Source organism: Manacus vitellinus, unplaced genomic scaffold (genome assembly GCF_001715985.3).
Source record: "Manacus vitellinus isolate BGI_N305 unplaced genomic scaffold, ASM171598v3 scaffold_17_pilon, whole genome shotgun sequence".
Classification (NCBI taxonomy): domain Eukaryota; kingdom Metazoa; phylum Chordata; class Aves; order Passeriformes; family Pipridae; genus Manacus; species Manacus vitellinus.
In genome coordinates this window covers 13,816,641-13,842,964 of record NW_021939256.1, presented here as the reverse complement: position 1 = coordinate 13,842,964, position 26,324 = coordinate 13,816,641, and the positions used below count along the sequence as shown (strand labels likewise).

General features: G+C 36.6%; 1 protein-coding gene across 3 annotated transcripts in view; it reads left to right on the top strand.

The window, feature by feature from the left end:
• The window catches only part of SEMA5A (semaphorin 5A), a 327,493-nt gene that overhangs the window by 124,178 nt on the left and 176,991 nt on the right, over positions 1-26,324 (top strand). For all 3 annotated transcript variants that reach the window (XM_029958921.1, XM_018070097.3, XM_008922830.4), the window contains one exon: positions 9,437-9,482. In XM_029958921.1, the coding sequence (XP_029814781.1) occupies positions 9,437-9,482 (46 nt within the window). The remainder of the gene's footprint in view (positions 1-9,436; positions 9,483-26,324) is intronic.

Below are 26,324 nucleotides of genomic sequence, written 5' to 3'. Positions count from 1 at the left end.
GTGAGAGCGCTGCATCCTAACCACTAGATCACCAGGGGGCCCCACACTAGTACCTTCAAGTTAATCATCCAATCCATGTTCCCATGAAACTGTATCTTTAAATTTGCCACAGGCATTGTTCTTAATATTGCATACGACCTGGCAGATAAAAATAAATGAGTTGTACAGTGATCTGAAACCTTCTTGGGAATTCATTTGTTTTCTTAAAAAAACCTAAACCACATGGTAGGGCAGAATTTACTTTTATAATTAAGTGGCGTCAATGAAGGATTACTCTCAGGGCATTAGCTCCTCAGTAAGCTCAAGGAAGAGAGAGACTGCTTATTTATCTTATCCTGATAAATCCTAATAAAATATTCAGATGAATAGTTCTCTGTGTGTTACTTAGTGGACTAACTTAGCATGTAAACAAATATTATAATGATTTCTGTATTTTGAAATACCAGTAAGCATAGAGATTCACAGATTTCCCCAATAACAACCTTACCTTCTTTTACTGTGTGAAAGTGTTTTGTCATATGTTTCTTTGGAAAGGTCAATTGAAAGGGGAATAGACCAGATTAGAGGAAGGATACAACAGTGTCTGAATTTCTCAGGCAAATTGTGCATTACCTTTTTTTTGTCCACCATCCTTGGCAATACACTTAACACAGAGCAGCTCTAGTTTTTATAAATGAGAAATTGCTAAAAGTGTTCCAACCATTTTGGTAAAAAGAGAATCGACTAGAAGCATGTCTCAAACCCAGCAGGTTAGGGAAAAATGTTGAAATTCAAAGTAATAAGTTACATTTTCCTTTCAATCTGTTCTTTTTTCCTTAATGGTTTTATTCAAACCATGAAAGAAGAATTATGTCTATTTTTAAAGGGAAAATGAAGTTATCCTCTTTTCCCAAGCCTCTTATGTTTGAAATTATGAAGTGGTAGCAGCCTAGCTTGAGTTCATTCTTGAGATGTGGTAATTTTAAAATTTTTTTTAATTTAAGTTGGGCTAGTTCAGCTATGCTTTTAAATGATATAGTTACTATCAGAAATAGGTCTCAAAGCTATTCAACTTTCTTTTTAATTGGCTAATATATATTTAGACATATATGACATTATTTTTTTATACAGAGCATCCTAATAATAGTGGCTCTCTCCTGTGTTCTCCTGCAAGTTAATTAAACTTACTTTTTAGGATTATGACTTGCTTTGAGGTGGCTTATTGCCTCAGTCACTCCTTATCTCGCTGATGAAGGACCGTAACAGTATGCCTGCTCACTTAATTAGATGTGTGTTTGGGAACGTTAATTTGAACCATTACCACTCCTTTCCATAATAACAGAAAAGCAAATTAAAGGATTCATTAAGAGTGGCTTAAGAATCTCTAATAAAGGAATAAATAACTGTACAGGTTTGTTTCTTGCCGTTGTCTGTTCCCAGCAGGAAAATATGAGACCTTCTTGTTAATGAGATGCTCTGAGGACTACATACTGGGAGAACATACAGGCACCGGAAAGTAATACTATATTCTTTGAACGTCCATCTGGGTTTCATTGCTCATTTAACACTCAGTTCAGGGTAATCAGTGTCTGTTCTTCCACTGATTGAACTGGGCTAATCTAATCTAAAGTATGGTTTAATGTTAAATCTATGAGAAATTATCATCCTACCTCTGCAGAAAGAGAAAGGTCTTTCTCCTCCTACTGCTTCTCTTTTCTATCTTGCTAACAGGTACCTGAATATTTTTAAAAGCTCATGTTTTTTACCTCTCCTGCTCATGTCTGGTTCCACTATGCAATTTTCTCCTCCTTTGCACCAACACTCGTAATAGTCTGGTTGCAGAGTAGCACTAGTCAGTTCATTAAGTCCACAAAAATCACTTGTTTTCTTGTGCTGATTTAATGTCTTGGCATTTTAATTAGAGTAGCTAACATGATGCATCATCAGAGAAGCCCTGGAGTTGACTCAGGGTAAGATGAAAAGAGAAATGGCGGTGGTAAATGGAACTTCTTTGGCAGAGAACACTGCTATTTCAGTGTAAGCTGTCTTTAGAAATTGTGGGCCCCCCAGTGGTCTAGTGGTTAGGATGCAGCGCTCTCACCGCCGCGGCCCAGGTTTGAGTCCCGGTCAGGGAACCCCTCCGGGCAGATGGAGCTCGTCAGCCCTGTAAGGCCATCCATCTAAGAGAAGGTCACTCTAAACAAACCTACATCCTGAGGACCTCACTGCCACCGTCCGAGCTTCGCTCGGCCCCGGGAGTTGAACCTTAGGATTAAAGGGTGGGCTCAGTTCAGCACACACTGTGTCTCACCTTAAAAATCCACTGCGCAGGCTCGAAGGATAATGACCTTTTCCAAATCTTTGTTCGCAAAGACTGGCCATACGTGTCTTTAGAAATTATATCAGAAGAGTGGTATTCTCAAGGTACCTGTATTTAATTCAAGTCATGACTTAATATATACACACTTGATGTGTGTTGGAAGTAGTACGTGTCCTGCCGCAGAATGTGGCACGTTATATCTACTGTTGGTTCCATGTTTGACCACATTCTTATTTCAGTTAGCTACTCCTTTCTTTCTCAATGAGTGTTAGTCCAAACACAGCGTTTCTGCCCTACACTTCCAGCAGTTTGCTCCTTACTGAACTTGGCTGGGTATGTGTGCCTTTACAGCACTGAAATGCAGGGCAGGGAGCTACCAGCTGGCCAGAGGCTGACAGACATGATATATAAGTCCTAGAGAGGTATCACATAGAGCTGCAGTCAGTTCTGTGAAGGTCTCTCAGCTGCCTCTGAAACTTTGTTGCCTTGCATTAGTTACTTACAGTGCCCTTATGGATTAATTTGAGTGACTGCACTCATGTTGTGAGAGGATTGATCGGATGCTAGGTAGGTGTGTAGGTCTCAGTCCCCGTTCCAAGTGTGCAATCAGAAAATTTAACAGTGCAATGATGCATACTGTGCACATGACCTTCACCTCTCAAAGTTTGATGGGAGCAAGATTGCATTTTATATAGAGATTTGTTAACATCATGTGCTTACCTTGGTATGAATCCTGCTTTTATACGTCATGTACAGTGAGCTTTTACTAAAGGAAAGGGCTCTGTTGGAAATTAATGACTCTATCAGAGGACTAAAGTGGCATCACAGGAGGGAAATTCAAGGCTAGCTTTGAAAATGTGGGCCATCAAGCTTAGATTCTCCTTCCTTTAGTACCTTTAGCATTAATGTGATCACTCACATAATTTTTTGATAATTTTATTGTTGCAGTTTATCTTCTTAATAAAATAAGAAAAATTAAAAAGAATCCAAATATTTGCTACATTAGACTCTTAACTTTCTCCCCCAACCTTTCTCCCACAAAAAAACCCAAACAATTCAAGAAAACTTTATTTGCTGAACTTGGTTACTGTAGGAGAAGAGACCACAAAAAGTTTAAACTGTCTAAAATTTCTGGTTTTAAGCTCATTTCCATTTTTTTGGAGGAGATATAACAGCTGCATTTAAATTCAATTTCAAATAATCTTGAAAATAAACAGATTAATATATTGAACAATGAAATGGTAACAACACCACATAGAATTTGCATGGCTCTTAATATGAGTGGGTACTGTGTAGTATATGCAATATCTTCCAGAATGTAAAAACTGGGGGCATGTACTTTGACAAATGTGTGGTAGCAATAAAAAAATATTACTGATTTTGTTAGCCAAAGTTATGAAGTACAGGATTAAGATTTTGGTTGAGGTGATATTTCAGGATAAAGTTGAATCCAAAGACAGCTTACTAAATAAATAGCTGAATAATCTCCTGGATTCATCTATACTAAAGCATAATATTCAGAAAAATCCTTGATCTGCATGCATTGGAGGCAGACAGGTGGCAAACATTCCAAGGCCATTGTCAGCTGGGGAACTTGAGTGCTGTATGTGAGAAGGCAGGGCCAACAGGAGATGTTAATGCATATTTGAGATGACATGGCACGATGGGACTTCAGGAAGAGGATGAGCTCCAGAGCTGCAGGAGCCACTGGTGCCTTTCTGCTTTTTCTGGATATACCCAGGGCAAGAAATACATAGAAAGGATGCCTGGCTGCTGTTGAAAATCTGTGTGGGAGTTCTATGTTCTAGGATCTCCAGTCATTGCTGAGGTTGAATGAGGAGGCACAGAGAAGTGAATTTAGTAAGATTTGGTAATCCTGAGGAGCAAACATCAGAGAAGGAAATCAGATTTTAGAATGGATTCATTTAATGGTTAATGGGATTCTTTCCTAATAGACTACAGTAGTGTTTTTCTTATTCTGTTTGATCAACTCGTTGTCTCACTGATCAGCCTGTGATCACCTGAGTCTTCCCTTTGCCCTTTTAAATGTTACTAAAACATGGTTCGTCTTCATTCCTCAACAACACCTGTAATTCTAGAAATTATTTAAAAAGAGCAATAAGAGCAACAAAAAAAATCACATCTCCATAATTTTTAAGTTGAATTATCATGACCTACTAGTCTGAAAATATTTAAATCTGTGCATAGGCTGTTTTCACAGCTTTAACATTTACCAGTAAGATGCTCATTTCATTATTCTGATTTACTGAGGCTTTCATTTCCTGCAAAGTGGAGACAAAATATTACTTTTGACTATTCTTCTTTTTATTATTGTAAATTGACCACTTTCATAAATGGTTCAACTAGACGACTTTGATTAGGTTTCTCTTATTTCCAGTGTTTCATTGCTGGATTTTTCAGGTATTTTTCCTATGGTTTCTTAATATAACCAAATGAATTTTCTACATCATATTTTTTAATTTATATTGATTATCTTCTTTTGTCCTATTCTTAATTTTTTTTTTAAAATTTTATTTCCAATTGCTGATTTTACTATACTGCAGAATTAGAATTGGCTGCCACACAGAACTTCACCATCTTAATTGTGGAATTGTGACTTTTTGCTTAATGGTTGATTCTTCCAGAGCTCATACTTTTCATTTTCACTTGTAATATTTTTCCTTCTAACAAATTAAATAAAATTTTCTTCTTTCAGGTGAAATAGTTTCTTGAAAGAAGTGAAGAGAAAGGAATCTCTTACTGGTTTATTTTCAGGAGATTTGGCAGCATGTTTGGTCTTACCTTGAGTTTCTGAGTTTGTTGCAACCCCTATTTATTGATTCAGACTTCCAATTGCAGATGCATGTGGGGGCTTAGGATGGGTTTTGGAGGTTTTTATGCTATGTTATGGCATATATTTTGCCATCTTTTTTTTCAAAAGCTTCGTCCTGAATCCATATTTTCCTGAACTGTATGTGCCATCTTAATGTTCTTCTAATTCATGTCTGTGTTTAATGCAAGAGTATTTATTATTGTTCCATTCAGCTTTTATAACTTGCAATTTCACAGAGAAAAGGGTAAAATGCTGGATTTAATAACCATTACTAACCTGATATACTTTTGAATCTTTATGGGTTTTCAGTTGTTTTTTGACACAGACTTGTTTAGGAACGTAAAGAAGATTAGTTTTGTATTTTTATCTGTAGTCACACTGCAATAAATTAAAGTATATTGTCATCAAGGATGTGACTGGAGAACTCTTTTTGTATGTTTTCATTTAGTTCCCACTTATATCAGTGGAAGTCTTTGCCCTTGGATTTGAACAAGCTCATGACTAACAGGTTTTAGTAATCATAGTTGAGCTAGAAAAGTTGTTCAGTGCCATGAATGTGAAGCAAAATGCTTATTGCCTGCTGGATCTCTGAAGGAGTACAGGATACTGCTTTTTCTCAGTGTTAGTTGTGTTTTCTTCTCATTAAGTGTCCTTCTGTTTGCAGATTTATGTAACATATTTGCTTTCCTCATTCATTAAGCACCAAATGAAAACAAATTTGCCAATTATCACCAGTGTCAAATCACTTTAATTCCAGCATGCAAAGTTGTATTTGTCTTGCTTATTATTACCATATTTGGAAATGAGACAGGCCTGTGTGCTAAGAAGTCTGTATCTGTGTTTCAAAAATGTAATTTCATTCTTTTTTTGCATCCTTTGTTGCCTTCAAGCATAAATGCACTAGAATAAAGCTGACCAGAGGTCGAAAAATGGCGGTCCAGGGCATAATCTCAATAACACATTGTAAAAAGTGTTGTCACCTATGTCACCGTAACAGCTCTGCATATGTAATGAAAATTGGCACTGACTTTTTCTTTGGACTGACAGATATATTAATTCTACATTTCCATTGTGCTTTTTTACTGGCATGCCTAACTTTTTTTTTTTCTTATTTTTTTTCTCATATGTGCCCTATCTGAATGAGTGAATGAGTTCTCGCATGTTAGAGATGCACGTCTTAGAATGTTCAACTGTTGTATTTGTGGAACTAAGTGAAATGGGCCCATCTAGGTAGGAAGAGCTCTGATTGCTCTCGGAGTGCTAGTTTGCCACTTATCCTAGCATTATTTGTGTAGTCACAGCCAATCTGTGCTGTCCATTTGCCCAGTTTATGTTGCTAAGGTGTAATGTTGTACTGTCTCTTGCACATTGCTATTCCATTTTCTTTCTATTGGTTTTATGAAGCTGAAAATAATATTTTAGTTGGTTATTGGCAGCCACAGGAAGTTGAAAAATGTCAACTAATTAGCTCAGTCTCTTGACTCACTCACATGAAAATATACATTTTAGTCTCACTAACACAGGGTGAATTTTTCTAATGTCACACTGAATATATTAATGTGTAGAAGTGTTGTGCTCTACTGAATAGGATACAAATCTCATTTTTCAAGAAAAAAAACAAGGAAAATGTTGAATCTCTGTTTTTCTTCAGGCTGACACTATGTTTATGCATTTATTAGTTTAGAATTTTTACAGTTTGGGACAATAGATTACTTTTTAATAGGCTGAAATGATGTCAGAATGAAAGACCATAAAAAGACATTAATAATTTGATAATCTGTCCTGAAAAGGCCCATCACAGATAAATCTTCAGTAGATATCTGAAGATAAAGTACACATGCAGATGGAAATGACACTACATGAAGTACTGACCCTAAACTTAAAAGTGTGAGCCACACTGTCTGCTCATATATTCTGCAACAGAGACTGCATTTGTAGAGTGAGATGGGGCATTTCTGTGCCACTCTTGTAAGTCTGATACCACTGGGTTAAGAAAACAGTTTATACCTGCTGAGGGTGCAGTTCGGTTTCTCTGGAAGAAAAAAGTTTTGTTTCTGTAGGTGAAAAAAAATATTTGCAACAGCAATGAAGTAGGTTTCTATGATATCTGGAGTGAAAGTAGTACAGTGACAATTGATGGAAATGTATATATACTGAGATGAGGAGCAGACTAAGTATTTATGTTCCCTGCTGAATAATTCTGAACAAGACATTTTGCAGAAGTTATTTTTTTGTCCTTACAGAGAGGGTGGAGATGTGTTAGAAATGCGTTGCTTCCTGGTGTTTTGGTGAAAGTCTTTCAAGTCCACTTGCATGTAGCTTTTTGGTGAAGCTTTGTGTAAACATTGTTCTGCAATGTACTGTTTTCTTTGTTTACCCACTTCAGGTCTCACTCAAACCCAAGTATTTTAGTTATTTCTTTGTGGTGATTTACCTGTGCTAATAATAAATATTCTGTCTTTATTTTACTTTATCATGAATTCTTGCCCTTATTAGGCCGACTCCTGTATTTTTAGTAACCCTCTTTAGCAATACTCCTAGGAAAAACTAGTGACCTGATTCCTGTACAGCCACAATTTAAGTAGACCATAGAAGTACCAGAGTTGATAAATAAATACACATAGCTGTTTCCCAAAGTCCATAAATTAAATTTGCCATGACATTGATTGTGTTTCTGAGTAAGACACAATTTGGTTTTGTTCCTTTCTGCTTCCCTACTGTCTCATTTAAAAGAAATTAAGAGGGATGTAAACTGCAGGTCCTGGCCATCTGTGCCCATTAACAATACCTCATACCTCTTTGGAAAGAATTTTTATCTCAAAATGTGGCCTAATTTTAATTTTGATTACACTTCTACTACTCGCATGGATGTAATATTGCAGATAATCTGTGAATATTGCAAATATTTAAAGTTTAAATTTACTCATCTCTTTATCGTGTTTTTTGTTACTTTCAGTGAATCTGTTAAAATCTTATAAATTGATGTTACAGATATTTTATGACTAAATTAAAATTGAAGTAATTTATATTATTATTTAAAAAATTATTTAATCTCTAAGACATAATCACTCTGTAGTGGCATTGGAAAATCAAAATTGATTTAAATAAGGTAAAAATTAGGCAGACGAGGACTGAAGAATGTTATTTCTGTGAAAATGTAGGAAAAAAAACAATAATGAAAAGAAGAAGTGTGAGAAGAAACTAAGAAAGAAAGAAAAAAAAATGGTGCAGGAGGGATATGGACATGGAACATAGAAAAGCCGTATTCAGACTTAGCAAAAAAGACAATCTATGCTAGGGAAGGATGTGCTGAAATCAGCTGAAAGATGGTGTGGTATTTGCTCATTTTTTTGAGGGTCGCGGGCTGACACCATGAGGGCTACCAATGCACTTGGTTTATCATAACATGGGTAATAAGACAGCTGCTTTAACTCAATAGACACAATGTATTAGAAGGAGTTGTGATAGCATGCACATATTGCACCAGTATGTACTGGAGGAAGTGGTTTTGGTCAGTGGGGCACCCTCACCTTTCTGAGTCTACCAACCCTATCCTTTCCCCAGGTTTCAAACAGTGCCTTTGTGTAATGTCTTGCGGTTTGCCTGAACTCTTCCCAAGTTCTGTAGCTGCAGTGATATGGCTGTTAAGAAAAAGTGGAGTGAGAAATATTTTTGCAATAAACACACAGGCTTTTGAAAATGCTTGGTTGGTTTGTGTGTAGTTCCTGCTGTCCGTGGGGAAAAAAATCTCAGGTTTCAAAGAAATTAAATCATGTATGACAGGACTTCATTCAGAATTGTGTAAGCTCTGAGGTTTCTATAGGTAGCCCATCATACTGGGATCCTTTGCTTCAAACTTTACATATATGTGGCTGAACTAATTGCATCTCTTTGTGGAGAGAAATGGACAGCTTTAACCTACCTGTCCTCTTATTCTCATGTAGATGTCTGACCCTGGTGAAATGAATCTGCCAAAGCACAGAGCATTTCTTCCCATCGATTCTAAAGGAAGACTGGAGCAATGAATCAGATGTACATTCATGCAGTATAAATATCTACATTATTCACATTCAGCCAGTTCTTCAAACTGAAAATCTGTTTTAGAAATTAACTTAATCCTTAGCCCAAAGGGCTATACATTAAGACAGTCCCTGAAAGAATTTGAAGCCCTGAATACCTGTTACTTTTTAATTTTTTTCCTGTCTTTTACATGCATTAATTTTGCTTTTATTTAAACACTAGCAACACTTTTTTAAGCAACACTAGTAACAATTAATTTTTATCTACAATTTTTTTAACCGCAGAAACTACCTCTTCAGATTGAACCTTGAGGATCTCTCTCTAATACAGGTATGTTTTATTTATTTCCTTGGTTTCTCTGCATGATGTAGGTAAGCAGATGTTTTAAAGCAGATAATCAAGATATTCATAAGCTTCATGACTACACATAAATATGCATCTGTTTTTGTCCTTTTTGAGGCCTCTTATTATATAAGTCATATTATCCATTTTAATTCTGGATTAGCCTTTGTCCCAGGCAATACAGACCTAGTGTTATTCTGCTGTGATTGCTTTAGAGTGGATTTTCATAGTCTTTTCATTAATGCAATTTAAAATTAACTACATTTAGATTCAGTACTGTCCCTTTCAATTCATAAAGTAATACTATATAGTTGAACACAGAAAAGTAAAATGCATTCAGGTAAGACCATCCTTGTGATTTGTAGAACATTTTGTGTATGATTTAATTAAGTTTGCAGACTTCATCTACCTTCCTAAACTACTAGAAACAAGATCTGAAGTTAACTTATATTTAACTTGCAGTATTAATTGCAGTATTAATAATTGCAGTATTAATAAATATTCAATTTTTTTGCTAGTGTTTAAGGCTGTGACACACCAAGCACTTGTAATATACAGAATTCAGGCTGTCTACTTTCACCTTCTGTGCCATAATCAATATCCTGGCAAATAATTTAAGTCCTAAAGATTCTCGTTGCGAGACTGCATTCAGAGGTCTTTGATGATGCCATTATAGTTTATCCTGCTAATTCATAGATTGAAGTTCACGGCTTTTCTCTGTTAGAATATGTATCAATATGCTAAATTCACTAATTAGGAAGAAATCTGGAGATTACAGAGATTTATAATTGTGCTGAGTAACTCAACCAGACATCCCCTCACCCCAATCAGCAAAACAATACAAAATGAGCACAGAAATCATACTGTGAAGTTATACTGGGTTACTTGGTTTTAATCTTATGAATGTTAAGAAGCCTTTAAACAGTCTTCTCAAGCTGACTTTTGGTAAAGTTTCTTATTCCGTCTTCAGTGTTGTAGCACCACTGATGTGTCTCTATATCTTCAAACATTTTTCCACAAACCTTTAGAGTAGTTGTGTTTCTAAATCAAAATGAAAGTGTGAATTTTTTTCTTTCACCAGCATATCTTTACTATCCATACACTTAATCTTCAAGTTTTTTCCCTAATTTTCAAGCCTGTCATTATGACTCCTTCATATTTTTCCTTCACAGATCTTTTCTTCCTCTTCTTTCCCTCTGCTTCCCTTCTGGTTCTGTTAGAGTGCCCTTGAACAACCAGTATTCAAAAGATGTGTTTCCTTGGGTGTGCGAGTTCTGCAGCTCCAAATCAGCTGTGAGGGGGCTGAAACCTTTGTTTTGGTTTTTAAGTTGTATTGTTTAGGACTTCCAAACTAACTAAACGACATATTTAGATTGTTTTGTAATCTGGTATTATGGTTGAAAAGATAGGGGAAAAAAGTGAGAAACAAAGCGGAAGTTATATGAAATCCTTGCAAAACAGAATGATGGAATTTCAGAGGAGAAATAAAGCAGATCGTGGTTTAACTCAATATTCTATGTGCTAGTTAATATTTGTTTGCTGAGGGACTGAACGCTTTGACACTTTATGTATGGACAGAAGAAATTTGCTTTTAGCATTTTTTTTTCTTCACACGGTTTTTGTTGTAATAATAATGCAAAAAAAAATCTAATTCTTCTACTTATGTTGCTTGCTTTGATTTTTTTGCATGAACCAGCCTTTGTAAAAACATGCAGATGTTTTACAAGCTAATAAACCATGCTTTCACATCTGGAAGAAAAGTTGCATGGTGAAGTACTAGCTGTAAGAAGCTTTCAGTGTAGCTCAATAACAAGACAAAAAGGCTAGAAACAAGACAACCTATACATCTGTTGTTTAAGTATCTTAGAAAATTGCTCAAGGTCTGTCTTTGTTATTGTGTGTTGGAAGTGGGAGAAAAATTACTGACTTTTCCTCCTGCATGGCAAATACTCTCAGCATGAAAGCAAATTGGAACAATTTGCATCCTCCTTTTCTACAGTTTTCAATCAGACTTCTATAACTGTTTATTTTCTTTAATTGATGCATTTTGGGTTTTTTTGTTTGGTTGGCTTTTTTTTTGTTTGTTTTGTTTTGTTTTGTTTTGTTTTTTTTTTTTTAGTTTGATTCATCAGTTGAATCTTTCTCATTGTACTTTTCTGTTTGGAAAAAAAAGGGAATGCCTCAAACTTTTGACCATTGATGCACTTCAGTTATTTTTGTCTTAGCAAGTTTCCTCATCTGTCATGCCTAAATGTCTCTTAGAATATGTTGTTAGTTTTTGCACATGCTGGCAGTGTGAAGACAATAGGCTTCATGTTACATGTAACAAACTGGAACAGTAATAATCTCGTAGCAAAAAAATCTTTGCAAAATTTTGTTTACAAATTTCTATGTATTTTTGAAAATCAAGACATTTTATAAATAAAGTGTTATTTTGGAATATTATCAGGTTTTTTTAATAGGAAAGCTCTCTAAAGAGGAATAAATTTAAATAATGATTTCTTGTTTGCAAACTTTTGAAAAAATTACTTTGGGCTGAAGTATGTTTAAGTCCTATTTTTTACAAGTGTATGCCTGGAAAATAGTTTGGAAGCTCAAGATAACCTTCCTTTAAAAATATAAATAAACAAAGAAAAAAATCCACCAAAACCAGGCAGCCATTTGAAATGCAAGTTATCACAAAAGAAATGCAGAACAGAGATTCATGTATTGAAAGGGTACAGTTTCAGTTTAGTGAAAGTTAATCCCTTGTAAAAGTGAGGGTTAGAGTGCTACTAGACTGCATGAGACAGGATGTGCATTTAAACGTGAGCTGGGGACATGCACTGAGATACCATTGCCCATTGTGAGTACATCAAAATTGTCATCCTGCATGTCATGGTTCTGTGCTCTGTACTTTATAGGAAGAGCATGTTGTTTGAGTAAGCAGGTTTCATATGATAATATCTTTAGCAAACCAGTATTTGATGTATCTCAGCAATTTTCTTTGTGTAGCAAAATAAAGAAGAGTACAGCAAGTGAAAGCCTTTTAAGCTCTTAACGGAGAAGCCTAAGAGTCAAATTGTTCAAAGCTGACTGTTGGAACAATGCATGCATAATGATTATGGATTAGGAAAGAAGCACTCATTGGGCTGTGGTTGTTGAAGGGCAAATATTTTATCACTAGCTACAGCAATAGTAGGCTTACAGACATAGAAGGCCTGACTCTGCATGGATTTGTTTTGTGAGCTTTGCTTTGTTATCGCTCACCTCAAGCAACAGTAGAATGATCCATAAAAATGTTGGCCAAGATGAAAACTGTATTTCCTGAAAACTTTGTTGTTTTTCTTAAAATATAAAAGCAGAAATCTAAATAGTAGTGTTTAAATGAATACATTTTTTTAAAAAAATATTTTTTTAAAAAGATGATGTCTAGCAAAGGTCAGCATTAATAGTGGGCTTTTGACATCATGTGGAGGATGTCTGTCACAAGTGTCTGTTTTTACCTTTTCTTTTTTTCCAAGTTTTTTTGGAAAGAGAGCTTCTAAATTCAAACGTTTGTTTGTGTCTACCCGCATGACAAGTTTGCTAATGTGTCTGTAAAGAGTGAAAAGCTATACTTCCTGGCCTTTATAAGTCTTTATGCCACAATTGCCATAAACATTTTTACAAGCCAGCATGCATAAACTTTTCATAAATCTGATAGAACATATGCATCTTTTATTCTTCCATAAGATGAACTTCTTTACAAACTCAGATGGTTAAGGCATTTACACGGCACACGCTTGAGTTTGCTCATAAAATTTTCCAAAGACAACTGAGGTGACTAAGTTGCAAAGTGACCAAAAGATGATAGTTTGCACATGCAAAATTCTGATTTCGAGCTAGGAATGAGCAAAATGTGCAGAGGTATTTGAAATGTTGTCTTAGTCTGAGTTGGTGTTGAAAGCACAGTTTCAAAAAGAAAAAGAAAAAAATAGTAAAGGGCAGTGCATCTGCATATCACAATGACACCACTATACAGTACTTCCTCTTATTGATACTTTTATGGTGGCAGACTGTTGGATTTGATTGTATAGCAAGTGCACAGATAATTAAATTAGACAATTGGAAATTTAAAGAAGAGTTAGAAATATTTGTGAAACCAGCGCTAGTTCTTTGTGGCAGTTATAGATGGACTTGTTGATGTTTTAAGTGCATTCCAGTACTTTTTTTGTGATACCCTTAGTATTTGCATTATGGTGTTTTCTGCTTGCATAACAATAGTTTCTGACCAAACTTATAACTCGGTTTAAGCCAGAAAAGGATGAATTTGGCTAGCAGTGCTTAATTTCACATATGTCTAATCTTTACCCAAATGACCTTGTTTGCATGCAGCTGAAAGCTAGATAAAACATGTTAGATCCTCAAGCTAGATAAAATATGTTAGATAACACAAATCCTGATATTCATTTTGTGGTGTATTTGTGCAGAGATCAATTACCAGCAGACAGTGCTCCATTTCTGATTAAAAAAAAATTGCTACTGAAACAGCTGGTGTCACAGATTCACCTATATATTAATCAGAAGATGACTACTGCTCTATAACAATATTTGGTCATATTTGACCAAGTACTGATCCACTCTGCATTATGAGTGTTCTTTCCATGCATAGGATTTTTCCATCCCCAGAGATGTAGTTACATATATCAGCTAATTGTTTGAGAGTTTTTTCTGATGTGTGATGTTCTAGGTTCATATGCAGACCGCCCATTAAAAAACTGCATAAGAGGGCATGTGAGGCAGCCAATTTGCTGTATGACTCCTCTTTTGCTCATTTCTGCTTGTTACTCATTTACACTTGGCTTCTCTAAAATTGTAAGGTTTCAGTCTCCAGAAATTGTAATTTCCTACCCTTCAGTATAGCTGAAATTTTTCATGTAAATTTAGAAAGAGTCTAACTGAAGAAAAAGAATACTGACAAATTGGCAGGGCTTTACTGCTGCTTTGGCTTATTGGTATGTGTTAGTATTTTGAGAGATGGGGGAAAAGAGAAGAAAAAGAAAGGCAGGCAGAGATGGAATTTTTCATTTGCTGTGTCTTTCATTGTTTTGTGCTGGTATTGAAGTACATGTGCAAGTGCATTTCTAGACAAATTAATCCATTTAGCCAAGAAGCCTACCTTTTTTTGTTCTGTTTTTTCTTTCTTAACTCTTCTTGTTAGGCTGCATTTCTTGTGTGTTTACAGTAGTTTTCTGTTCTGATTTCACAGTAAAGGAGAAAAATGGGTACTAAAATTTTCAATTCCACTGTAGTAAAGCTCCTCTTTTCTTTAGATGTTAAACAATTGTGTTTTGTTTTTAAGATAAAGGGGAAGCCTGGATCACCTGAATATCTAATATGAGTGCACTTGTCACGTGAAATAGAGATGATATCAAAAAGCATGCACGTACATTGTACAGCAGATGTTCATGAAACAGCTGATCTGAATTTTGTAGTGGTATAATTTAGTCCTTTGGGATATTTTTTCCTGGTATGTATGGTGGTCAACCAGACTGCATTATATTCACAAAAGGTCATTGTGGAAATGTCTTCTTCTAAGAAGGTGACACCCATGTCTCCATTTCCCCAAAGATGTTATACTGATATAGTTGCAGAACAGGAATTGCCAATTAGCATTTGTTTCAAAAGAAATCAGGCTGCTGCTTTCCAAATATCTGGACTGTATAGGACCATGGAGTATTTCAGCTAATTCTGGACAGAAGCAGTATTCTGTGACGACAGGGTGATATTTTTGGAGGGATATGGGCTCTCTTTGAGAACCAGCCTCTTTGATTGTAATGAAAAAGTGCAGGAATGTTAGCACATTGCACAAAAAGAAAGTAGAAAATACTAATATAGAGACTGAAAGCAGATTGTCTTAATTCCTAAATTGTCTTGCCCAGGTGGAGAGTCTGCCACAAGCAGCTGCTGATAGAGACTTTCAGCTCTTTGGCACCTAAAAGCTGCAGTGCTGAGCAATTTAGAAAAGAGATGGAATATACGTTATGCTTTGGAAAATATTATATCTGTAATACAGTGTCTGCAAACAAGTTTATTGATTTTTGCTTATAGATGCTGATATGGAACTTCATTGTCTGTTTTGGCCTGTAATAATTAATTAGAGTTCAACCACACTTCGTGTACCGTGTATATTCAAATAGCAGGCTTAAAGGCACCTCTTCTGAGTCACAGGGAGAATTGAGTTTTCCACTACTGCAGTTCTGCTAGGCTAGGTGGAATAGAACATAGAATGTTTTGACTAATTCTACCATACAGGAGATGAGTTCAGCTTACACCTGTGTGTTAGGGGTCAACAGTACCTAGCATAAAGGCTGTAGTATCCTCAGAAGTTGCTTGTTGAAATTAAAAAAAAACTCAACAAACAAATAAAGCAAAACATAAAATTAAAAAACCCAACCAATAGAAAATGGTAGAGCAGCCTCTTGTCCCCTTGCCACAGGGCAGAAAAATTTAAGATACACATCTTGACCCTAAGCTCTAAGGGGCTTTTGACATAGTGCTGTTAAAGGATGCACCCAACTGCTGAACTATGGGAAGAACTGGCTGTTTCCATAAGGCAAAAGTTCTGCTCTCTTCACTCCTAGGGAAGAGGTAGAAAAAATTTCAAGCTTAGGAGACTAGTTTTTTGCTAGTGAAATTAAGGATTTTTAAACATTCAAAGAAACAAAACAGCCTACTCTCCTAAATGATTCAGGGCACAAAGAAAGGGTCTATGCTGCTTCCAGGATTTTACTTGCCTGGTCAACATTTTTCTGTCCAGTGCAAGAGGTGAATTGTTGCTCCTAAATGTTTGATAGAGTCACTTCTCAGTCAAAGAATAGGAAGCTAGTCCTGTTCTGAATTGAGAAAAGAAGACTAAAGTTGTTTTGAGTTTTTCTCTGATAGGCTTATCCGATATTTTGGGACAGCTTTTACCTTCATTTCGCTTATCCTTATTTTTCTATTACCTTTTCCTGTTAGTTCTTTTCTGCTTTGGCATGTATTGTTTTACTCATCCCAGATGGTACCACAATATGATGTTTCTTCTGTCATATCTGGGAGACATAAATCATGTCAAACTATGGAAATCAATCAATTTATTAAATTTGAAAACTAAATGTCCTTTGAAATATCTGGATTTAGACATGTATATGAGAGTTTTGTATGAAATTTTTGGTTCAGCTGTTATTTTGGATTTATTTGAAGACAGGCAAACTGAAAACATGATTTATTTAAGTAATATAGTGACATAATTAACAATGTTATTTCTCTTAATTGCTTTCTCGTTAAGACTATGGCCTTTAGAGGGCAATTTGCTCTACTGAGCATTTGGGAATTGCACGTGATCTGTGGAGGTCTGAGTCCAAACACCTCTTGAACTCTGTCAGGCTTGGTGCTGTGACCACTTCCCTGGGAAACTTGTTCTGGGTGAAGAACCTCCTTCTAATATCCAACCTAAACCTCCCCTGACACAGCTTCATACCATTCCCTTGAGTTCTGTCACTGGTCACAAGGGAGAAGAGATCAGTGTCTTCCCTCATTCTTCCCCTCATGAGAAAGTTGTAGACTGCAATGAGGTCTCCCCTCAGTCTCCTCTTCTCTGGGCTGAACAGACCAAGTGCCCTCAGCCGCTCCTCATACAGCTTCCCCTCAAGGCCCTTCACCATCTGTGTTGCTCTCCTTTGGACACTCTCTAACAGTTTAATGTCTTTCTTATATTGTGGTGCCCAAAACTGCACACAATATTCCAGGTGAGGCCACCCCAGTGTAGAGCAGAGCGGGACAATGCCCTCCCTCAACTGGCTGGTGATGCTTTGCCTGACACCCCCCAGGACATGGTTGGCCCTCCTGGCTGCCAGGGCACTGCTGACTCATGTTCAACTTGCCATCGACCAGGACACCCAGGTCCCTTTCCATGTCACTGCTTTCCAGCATCTCATTCCCCAACCTGTATGTACATCTGGGGTTGCCCCATCCCAGATGCAGAATCTGGCACTTACCTGATTTCCCAGTCCTGTAATTTGTCAAGGTCTCTCTGCGGGGCCTCCCTGTGAGTCAACAGCTCCTCCCAGTTTTGTGTCATCTACAAACTTGGTTAGTGTCCCTTCTAGGGCTGCATCCAAGTAATTTATGGAGATGTTGAAGAGCACAAGGCCCAGGATGGAGCCCTCCAGAACCCCACTAGTGATGGGTTGCCAGTCTGATGTTTCCCCATTCACTATTACTGTCTGTGCTTGACCCGTGAGCCAATTGCTCACCCACCACATGATGTGTTTATCTAGCTGCGGGCTGGATATTTTGTCCAGAAGAATCCTGTGAGAGACAGTATTGAATGCTTTGCTGAAGTCCAAAAAGATGACATCAACTGACTTCCCTTGATCAGCTAGGTGTGTTAGCTTGTCATAAAAGGAAATTAGGTTTGATAAGCAGGACTTTTCCCTCATGAAGCCGACTGTAACCGACGACTGCGTTGTCTTTCAGGTGTTTTTCAATATCTCCCAGAATACTCTTCATCATTGCTTTACCAGGCACTGAAGTGAGACTGACAGGCCTGTAGTTTCCACGTTCCTCCTTCTTGCCCTTCTTGAAAAATCAGGACAACTTTTGCCCATTTCCGATCAACTAGGACCTCTCTGGATTCCCCAGGCTGCTCAAAAATCATTGAGAGAGGTTTTGCGATGACATCAGCCAACTCTTTGAGGATTCTGGATGAATCCCATCAGGCTCCTTAGATTTGTAGGAATTCAGCTGGAGCAGCAGATCCAGCACAATTTCAGGGCTGACAGAGTTATCATTCTCACGGTCATGGTCCTCCAGCTCAGGGCACTGAGACCCCCTTGGTCTGTAATTCGTGTTGAAGATAGAGGCAAAGAAAGCGTTTAAACATCTCTGCCTTGTCTCTGTCCCTGTTTGTGAGGTGACCATCCTCATCCTGTAACAGACTAGGGTCTATACTTAGGCCCGCTCATGTATCTTGGGATATTTATGATATTTTATCTTGATATAAGTAATGACAACAATATAATTCAAAGAAAACGAGTGAATTAAAGAAAAAGAGTTTTACTAGAAGTTAATATTTATGCCTGCAGTTATGTGTCTATTCAATTTTGAAAATTACCTCCTTGATGAAAACCTATTAGTCTTTTTCCCAGGGTACGGCTACCATTGTAGTAATCAGAAATAGCCACAAAATTGTTTGTGTTTTGGTTTAGGTATAAAATTGTCTGATTTGGTTAGGTTTATTAAAAGTCAAATGAAAGACCTGAGAAAATCACAGAATTCCATGCTTATGTGGGTACCCAGGATAAAACAATGTTATGGTAATCAATTCTAGGAAAAACCAGTAACTGGGTCAGAAATAAAACAAATTTCTGTTAATTATTAGTTAAATAACAACTTCATTGTGGCATTGACCATTTTTTGTGGTATGTGATTCATACTTAATCATGTGATTAATACTTAGTTTCTAAATGAAAACTAAGGTGAGCATGAGTTTTCAGAATTTTGAAATCACCTTGGAGAAAATTTGATTAATTAGTAAATATTTCTGGGATTTGGGGCAGATATTAAGTTGAATCTCTCTTTTCCACTGTTTTAGAAAAATATACAAATTTATGCTCTTATATTTTTTGACTTTGTAAGCATTTAAATTAAGCATTTTAAATTAAATAGTGTCTGGTATTTGCACTTCACACTGATTTCTGTTAATTGCATTTAAATATGAATGACAGAATGCATTCCTTCTGAAGCCACAGTGGAAAAAGTAGAACCTGCCCAATATTTGTACATACCATTGCTTTTAGAATATCTGTCTGTGAGAATCCTGCTTATAAGAGTTATAGCCTGTAAGCTCCAAGTTTTTGCCTAGATATTTTGACAATTCTGGGCAGCGATTCTGTGCCTCCTTAAACTCATCTCAGAGAGCTGAAAAGATGAAAGGTCAAACTGTTCCTTACTTTTTTTCCCCACTTTGTTACTATTAGAAGAAAATGAGATCTAATGAGAAGAGAGACACTGTGGGAAGTGGAACTGGGAAGTTCATCGGCATCAATGTTGAGATTTTTGCACACTTTCCACTGATGAGATGAAATCTTTCTCAGTGAAATTCTTTCTGATTCCTAGGTGCATGGTTATTTTTGTTACACATTAGAATTTTGTGTACTGTTTTGTCTGAATATCTGGGCAACAAAAACACCTGAATTAAGTTTTATACTGTCAAGCGCACACAAAACCTTTTGCAGTGGCTTTTTTTTTTTTACTTTAATTAGGCTAGGTTTTATTAATGAAGCTTTTTAATATGTCAGGACAGGACTGAAGAAACAGTAATTCTGTACGTTCATTGAAGATCAAAAATATGTCATCATGTATTTATTTATAAAGACTTCTCTAGGCATGATTCCACGGTCTTTCCTCACACATCTGTCAGTAGTGTTACTTGTAGAATATTGTGCTACTCAGCATGAGAAAATAAAGCTGAATGAGTTATACTCAACAAAACTCTGCATATGCATTAACAAATAAAAGCTGAGTGGACAGTTTGACATGCTAATATGTATGTAGACAAAATTCTCCATAAGCTGGCTTTTTTTTTCCTCTTTTTTTTTTTACATAATACAATCCATACTGAAGAACAGATGGTTCAGCAAAGGCATCAGAAGACCTGCATGGATGCACAATGAGTTTTCAACTAAACTTATGCAAAAAAGGAAGTATTCTAGTGGTGGAAGCAGGGACAGGTGACCCAGGAGGAATATAGAAACTGCTGTCCAAGCAGACTGGGTTGGGATGAGGAAATCCGAGGCACACATGTAGTTGAATCCTGTGAGGGATGGGAAGAGCAACAAGAACATTATTTTAAAAGAAACAAATCAGATAAGGACCAGCTACTGTCATGTTTCTCTTGAAATTGTATTCAGGTTGTTAGACTTTAGCTATCCAGTAAAGGAGGCTGAGAAGTAAAGTTGAAACTTGGGAACTGGTGCATGAAAAATCATGTGCAAATAATCTACAAAATCAGGCTTGCTACATAAACCAAGAATATTACTTCACTAAAATTTTTAGTTTCATTGATTTTTCTGCTACATGGCCAGCTATGACATACAAAAGGAAGAATTGTTTTTATTTTAAATTGGAGAGGAAGAAAAAAAGTCAAATCATTCTTATTTCTATAAAATTATATATAAAATATAAGAAATTATTCATTGTATGAATGCATTTTAATGTAAGTGACATTAAAGTTAGGGAATAAGGAACGATAAATCTAGCCAGGTGAATGTTGAAGAAATATTTGTGTTTCCATCACCAAACTTGCCAAAACTTCATTAACATCTGTGATGAAATAATGGGTAGCATGATGAAAAGCGGGTTTCTACAAGTTATATTCTCTCTGGGACTTGCAAGTTGTAGGGAAGAACAGCTAGACAGGATGGAACACAGGTAAAGGATATATTACTGTGAATGAATCTGATCAAACTGAAGCACTGTAAATGCATTTTAGAGTTGATGTGACGTACAAAGCTCATGCACAGTGCAGTGCTATGGAAAGCCTGTCTCTGCTAATCACCCTTGTGAATTGGGAAAGAAAATACATCCTTTAACCTGAGAAACCAGTCATGCTAGGAAAATGCATCTTTCAGATGGAGTCAGGGAGTTCACAGGACAGAAAGTTTGATGTTACTGCAAGAAGTAAGTAAAAATGTATTATTTGGTTTTTTTTCTGTGAAGAAAAGTAATATTTATCAGACTTTTTCAGAACAGCGGGTATATGGGCCGTGCAGAACATAACAGAAAGCATCTTGAAGTCCTTGCTGGGAAAACCAGCCATGTATAAACTCCCTGCTGGTTCTAAGTAGCCAGCTGAAGGAAAAGTACCAGAAAACTGGAGGTAACCTTTTGAAAAAAATGCACAGATTGAATCTGGTTTGTATAGGAAATCAGAGCCAAATAGATGAAAGGGCTTTAGTCAGCGTAGCCCAGGAAATGGAGTCCCATAAGATAAAGTCTGAGGAGAAAAGAGGATTAAACCCAGTAATTTCTTCAAGAACATCTGGTCTGGCTGAACATATTGCACAACAAGCAACCCTTTTAAAATGACTACAAAATGATCACAAAATCAGAGTATCTCTGGAAGCCAGCCAACAAGAAAAGCTTGAGAGAACAAAACCCACCTGATGACCATGGCAGAGAAGACTCATAGAGTTCTGGAGCAATTTGGAGACAGTGCAGATATATGATGAGCAGACTCAAGGAAAAAGGTTAATGCTGTGTTTACCAGGCTGATATGCTTAATTTTCAGCCAATATTGTTACAGAACAGGTGATTGAGACTCTCCAGAAGCACATCTATATGAAGATCTGCAAATGACTGTGGATCCTGGATGTAGTCATTCAGGTTTCTTGGCTGAAACATAGTCTGCTGAGAGTTGAGCAAGGCCCAGGGACTATCTGAAGTTACTCACAACCTCTTAAATCTGCATTCAGGGTACTCTGCATCTGGGATTACACAGCGCAATGCAATTACTCTGATACCTGTAACTGACCTCTTAAATGATACAAGACTGATGCAGGCAGTGAAAAGGAGTGCTTAAATAAAAATACCTTTCATGCCAAAGGTAGAAAAGGGAAAACTGAAAAAAGAGCACCTAAATCAAATGATTCCCAAATTGCTCCTCCTGTAGGAAAACCACTGTTAATTTTCTTATGTACTTAGTACAGCTAATAAGCCTACATGCTCTTCTTATGCAGGGCAGTGTATAAAACACAAATATCAAATTCCATTTTTAGAAGTGTTAAATCTACTGGAATGAAACCCAATTTTGGGCCACCACAACCCCAAAGCAAAATGTAGCTAGAATAAAACTAAGACAGTGTAATTGGAAGATTGCATTGTTTCAATCTCATTCCCAAAAATGAACTTGATTCTGGGATAAAACAGTATAGAGATCTCGGGAGATAAAAACCTTCCTGGATGTGATCCTGCACACTCTGCTCTGGGTGAATCTGCATTAGAAGGGAAAGTGGACCTGATGATCTCCAGAGGTCCCTTCCAACCCTTCCAATCCCCCATTCTGTGATTCTTCAGAGATGGCCACTGAAAACATCTAATGGATTGGAATAGTTGAAGAGAGTAACTACTTTTCTGTCCCATTCAGAGGTAGTTTGTCATATTGCTAATAAACATTTTGGATTTCTCTGTGAAGTAGAACATCTCAAAGAGGCAAGTAGGGGCTGGAAAGTGAGATAGAGTCTAGAAATAGAGTTAATAGATAGTATACTGTCTTAATAAGAGATTGACTTGTGTCTTTATCTGTCATCTGATTCACAGCATAGATTTGGATCTGTCTCTTTTGTAGCTTAATTGAATTTCCTAAACAATAGGGTTGAGAAGACACTGCTTTTTCGCATTTTGCAGATTCAAACTCTGAGAAGCTTTTTAAGTAAATTTGTAATGAAAGTTGGAGAAGGTTTTGGTGAATTTTTTTTTTTTTTGTGTGTGTCAGATCAGCACTTTCCATAGGCATCGTTGTTACTATTCTTAGAAAAGTCTTGGCCAGATTTAAGGTATTTGCATGCTATAGGATTATGGTTTTAAGGCAGGACTTCTCAAATTTGTCTGTGTCATGCTTCTGGGATCACAGGGCAATGTGCTGTTAGTGCTGGCTAGTGTTTGTTATGCTGACAGTCAGGTCTCTCCTCTTGAATCACTGTTAAGATGAATAAGTGGATGGATTTGAATAATGTTGGTCTGCTACTCTTACAGTTCAATGTAGATCTTTCTAGAAGCACTGTAGTGGCTGTGCATATATGTGGTACACTGGAGGTGCATTTATCTGTCTAGCATGTGGATTGATGGCAGCATTAACTGTAGGAGCATGGACTTAGACTGTGCACCAGAATTCCTAATACCATGGGATTGGAGTAGCAGATGTTTGTGTTAATTGAAGCATATTGAGATATTCTTTACCTGTCTGTGGTATAGACATTGCTTTAAAGTGCATGTTGAACAGATAGTGTAATTACTGTGTGGGAGTTTATAAATACTGAAATTACGATTCTGATATTAATGCACTGTTATGAAAGCCATGGGAATATTTGTTGAGCTCCTTTTCCTACTGGAATCTGTTTTCCCTCCTGTTTTGTTTTCAGAAGAGGAGTACAGAGGCAAATTCTGTGACATAGGCTTCGGAGCAGTCGGACCATATGTGTTATAAGTCAGTTCAAAAGAGAGGTATAAAAGTCTACTTTTTCTAGTCTTGAAAGTAAATAGACTGTAACAGGGACCTACAGCAATTTTTGGATAAGTAGATTGACTTCTTTTGTATTTGTCATCTGCTTGATTAGTAGGGACCTCTGTAACATGCCTGAGACCATGAAAAGTGTTTAATTCTGGACAGTGGGAAGCAAGGGCCTCTCAGGGAGGGCGTCTCATATGAGTTCTGCTGCTGTTGCTGTCATAAATACTAGGATAATTGGACTGGAAAAGAAAGTATGCTTCTTCTTGAAGAAATGACTCAGAGAGCAGCAATGTATCCCTCTTTGTCTCCCATGTATGCATTATGCAGTGCAACCACTCTGCAAAGCTCTTGTAAGGAAAAGCAAGCAGAAATGCCACCCTTACAAGACTCCATCTAGGATATATTCTTTCCTTCCCATGCTTTATTGCTAGTACCAACAGTCTATCAGGTTGAATTCTATGCTTGATAATAGAGAATCCTGAAAAGAGCTTATAAAAATGAGCTGACTGATTGGAAATCTGATGAATAATCCTGTTGGTAGACAAAGAAAAAGCAGACCTGAGGTTGCTCTTTCATTGAAGAACAGATGGGGATCTGATTACACACAAGTAATTGATTTATAAACTGATTAATGCTGGGAGTGGGTTGCTGCTTTTAATAGGCATAGCTACTTATCTCTTGATATGCTTTAATATCTACTTAATGAAAAGAAATTTTTAATCACTTTTACTTCTTTCAGGAGGCTTTTAGCATTATTTTACAGGACCTGAGAATCAATACTTATAAGATTGGAAGCTTTTCAGCCGTCTCCATGGATAGCTATTACCTTTTGGAAGAGGAGGCATATAACATTGATTGTATGGAAGCATCCTCCTCACATGAGTCAGTGGCAAGCCTAAATGTTTACCATCTACAAATTTCATGTCTATTGTAAACTATTACTTTCTCCATGTGGAAAGTATGAGACCCCTAATACCATTTCTGGAATGCTTACCACTCTTGCTATTGGAGGCCTATTTAATATCATGGTCAATTTTACTGTAGTCTTATGCAAGGAATTTTAACAATTTTGCTTTCTTGACTTCACAAACTTAGTAATGATAGAGATAATGATTATAATAATAATAATAATTACTATTACCTAAAAATGTTAAGAAATATGCTACAATATCTCTTCTTGAAGTTCTCTCCAGAGTGATTCTTGGCTTCCATGTGTTCTTATAAGACTGAACTATCATCCAGGTCTAGTTTTGCCATTTTAAACTCTGAGACCATAGTCAGGACTTCAAGCAAGCAGAGAGGACATTTGTTCTGGTCTTAGGAAACAAACAGATGTCTCAGAAGTTTAACTCTTAAATAGATAAGGGAAAACATAATACCGAGAAGACACTAATCTGTGATAGCACTTATTTTTTTGACAAAACTAAGAGTCATGTTTTTGTCAACAGATGTCATAGCATGCAGCAGAGCACAGCAGCAAGTGTATTTTAAACACAAAAGAGAAAAGCCTTAAGTAACATTAAGGAAGAGGAGAGCAGGCAGTCTGTATTAAAAATATGTGGCCTGCCATGAAAGAACTATGTCAAATGTGAGCTGGACTATAGTTTGTTACTGACTTAGTTGTGTTAAAAACAAGTTGAGAAAATAAAATGTTTTGTTTACAGAGCTTTCCGATATGAACATTTGAAAAGTCCTTATGGGCATTATTTAATGAGAAGCAGCTTACTGTCCTTAGTATTTGTGTGGAAGTAAGTTCATGCATGATGTGTATGGAGGAGAGAGTTAATTAGAGTAATGATTGTACTGACAAGGTGATAATGTCAGAAATCCACACAGCAGATACCAGAAACTGCATCAAATTTGTGACCCTTTGTCTACGTTCTGCTTGTAGAGGAAACAGAATTAGAGCGGAAAAGTACAAAACTTCTGCACAATATATATGCCTCGATTTAAATTCTAATTTAGTAATTCAAAACACAAACTTGACATTTAAAACGTGTTTTTCTAAAAGAGCCACATTAAATGATAAAAGCAATCTTGCGGGGCTTCTCAACACAGATTTACATGTAAACAACAAATCAACATAGGCAATATTTATTTATTTCTAGCATTCTTCTTTGTATGGTTCAAGGCTTATTATTTCTGCTCAAATACTCAACATTTCTAACGTTAAAGAAAATTTCATTCGAGAAACCTTCTTTCATTGGTTTAAGGATATCCAGTGTCTACATATACCTGGACTGAATGTTTCTCTTCTTACATTACAGTAAGATCTTTCCAGTTTTTGACAGTGTAGAGAAATTGAAACAGTTAGTGAGAAGATTTCACAGAGCACTAAGTCCAAACATTGAGAAGAATTGTATAATTAGTATGAGTCCTGTGGTGTATGCTAATAGAAGCAAACTTTCCATAGAAATCCATAGATTTATTTGATACTGTGTTTGCTATATGTCTGTCCTTCTCACTTGCTCAACTTTCCTTGTGTGCAGGACAGCTGGATGGGGCACTCATTATTGTTTCAAGGTTGCTTATGAAATATTTCTGCGCAGGTTCTAGACCATTTATTTAATGGAATGATGGCATACAAGTACAACAAG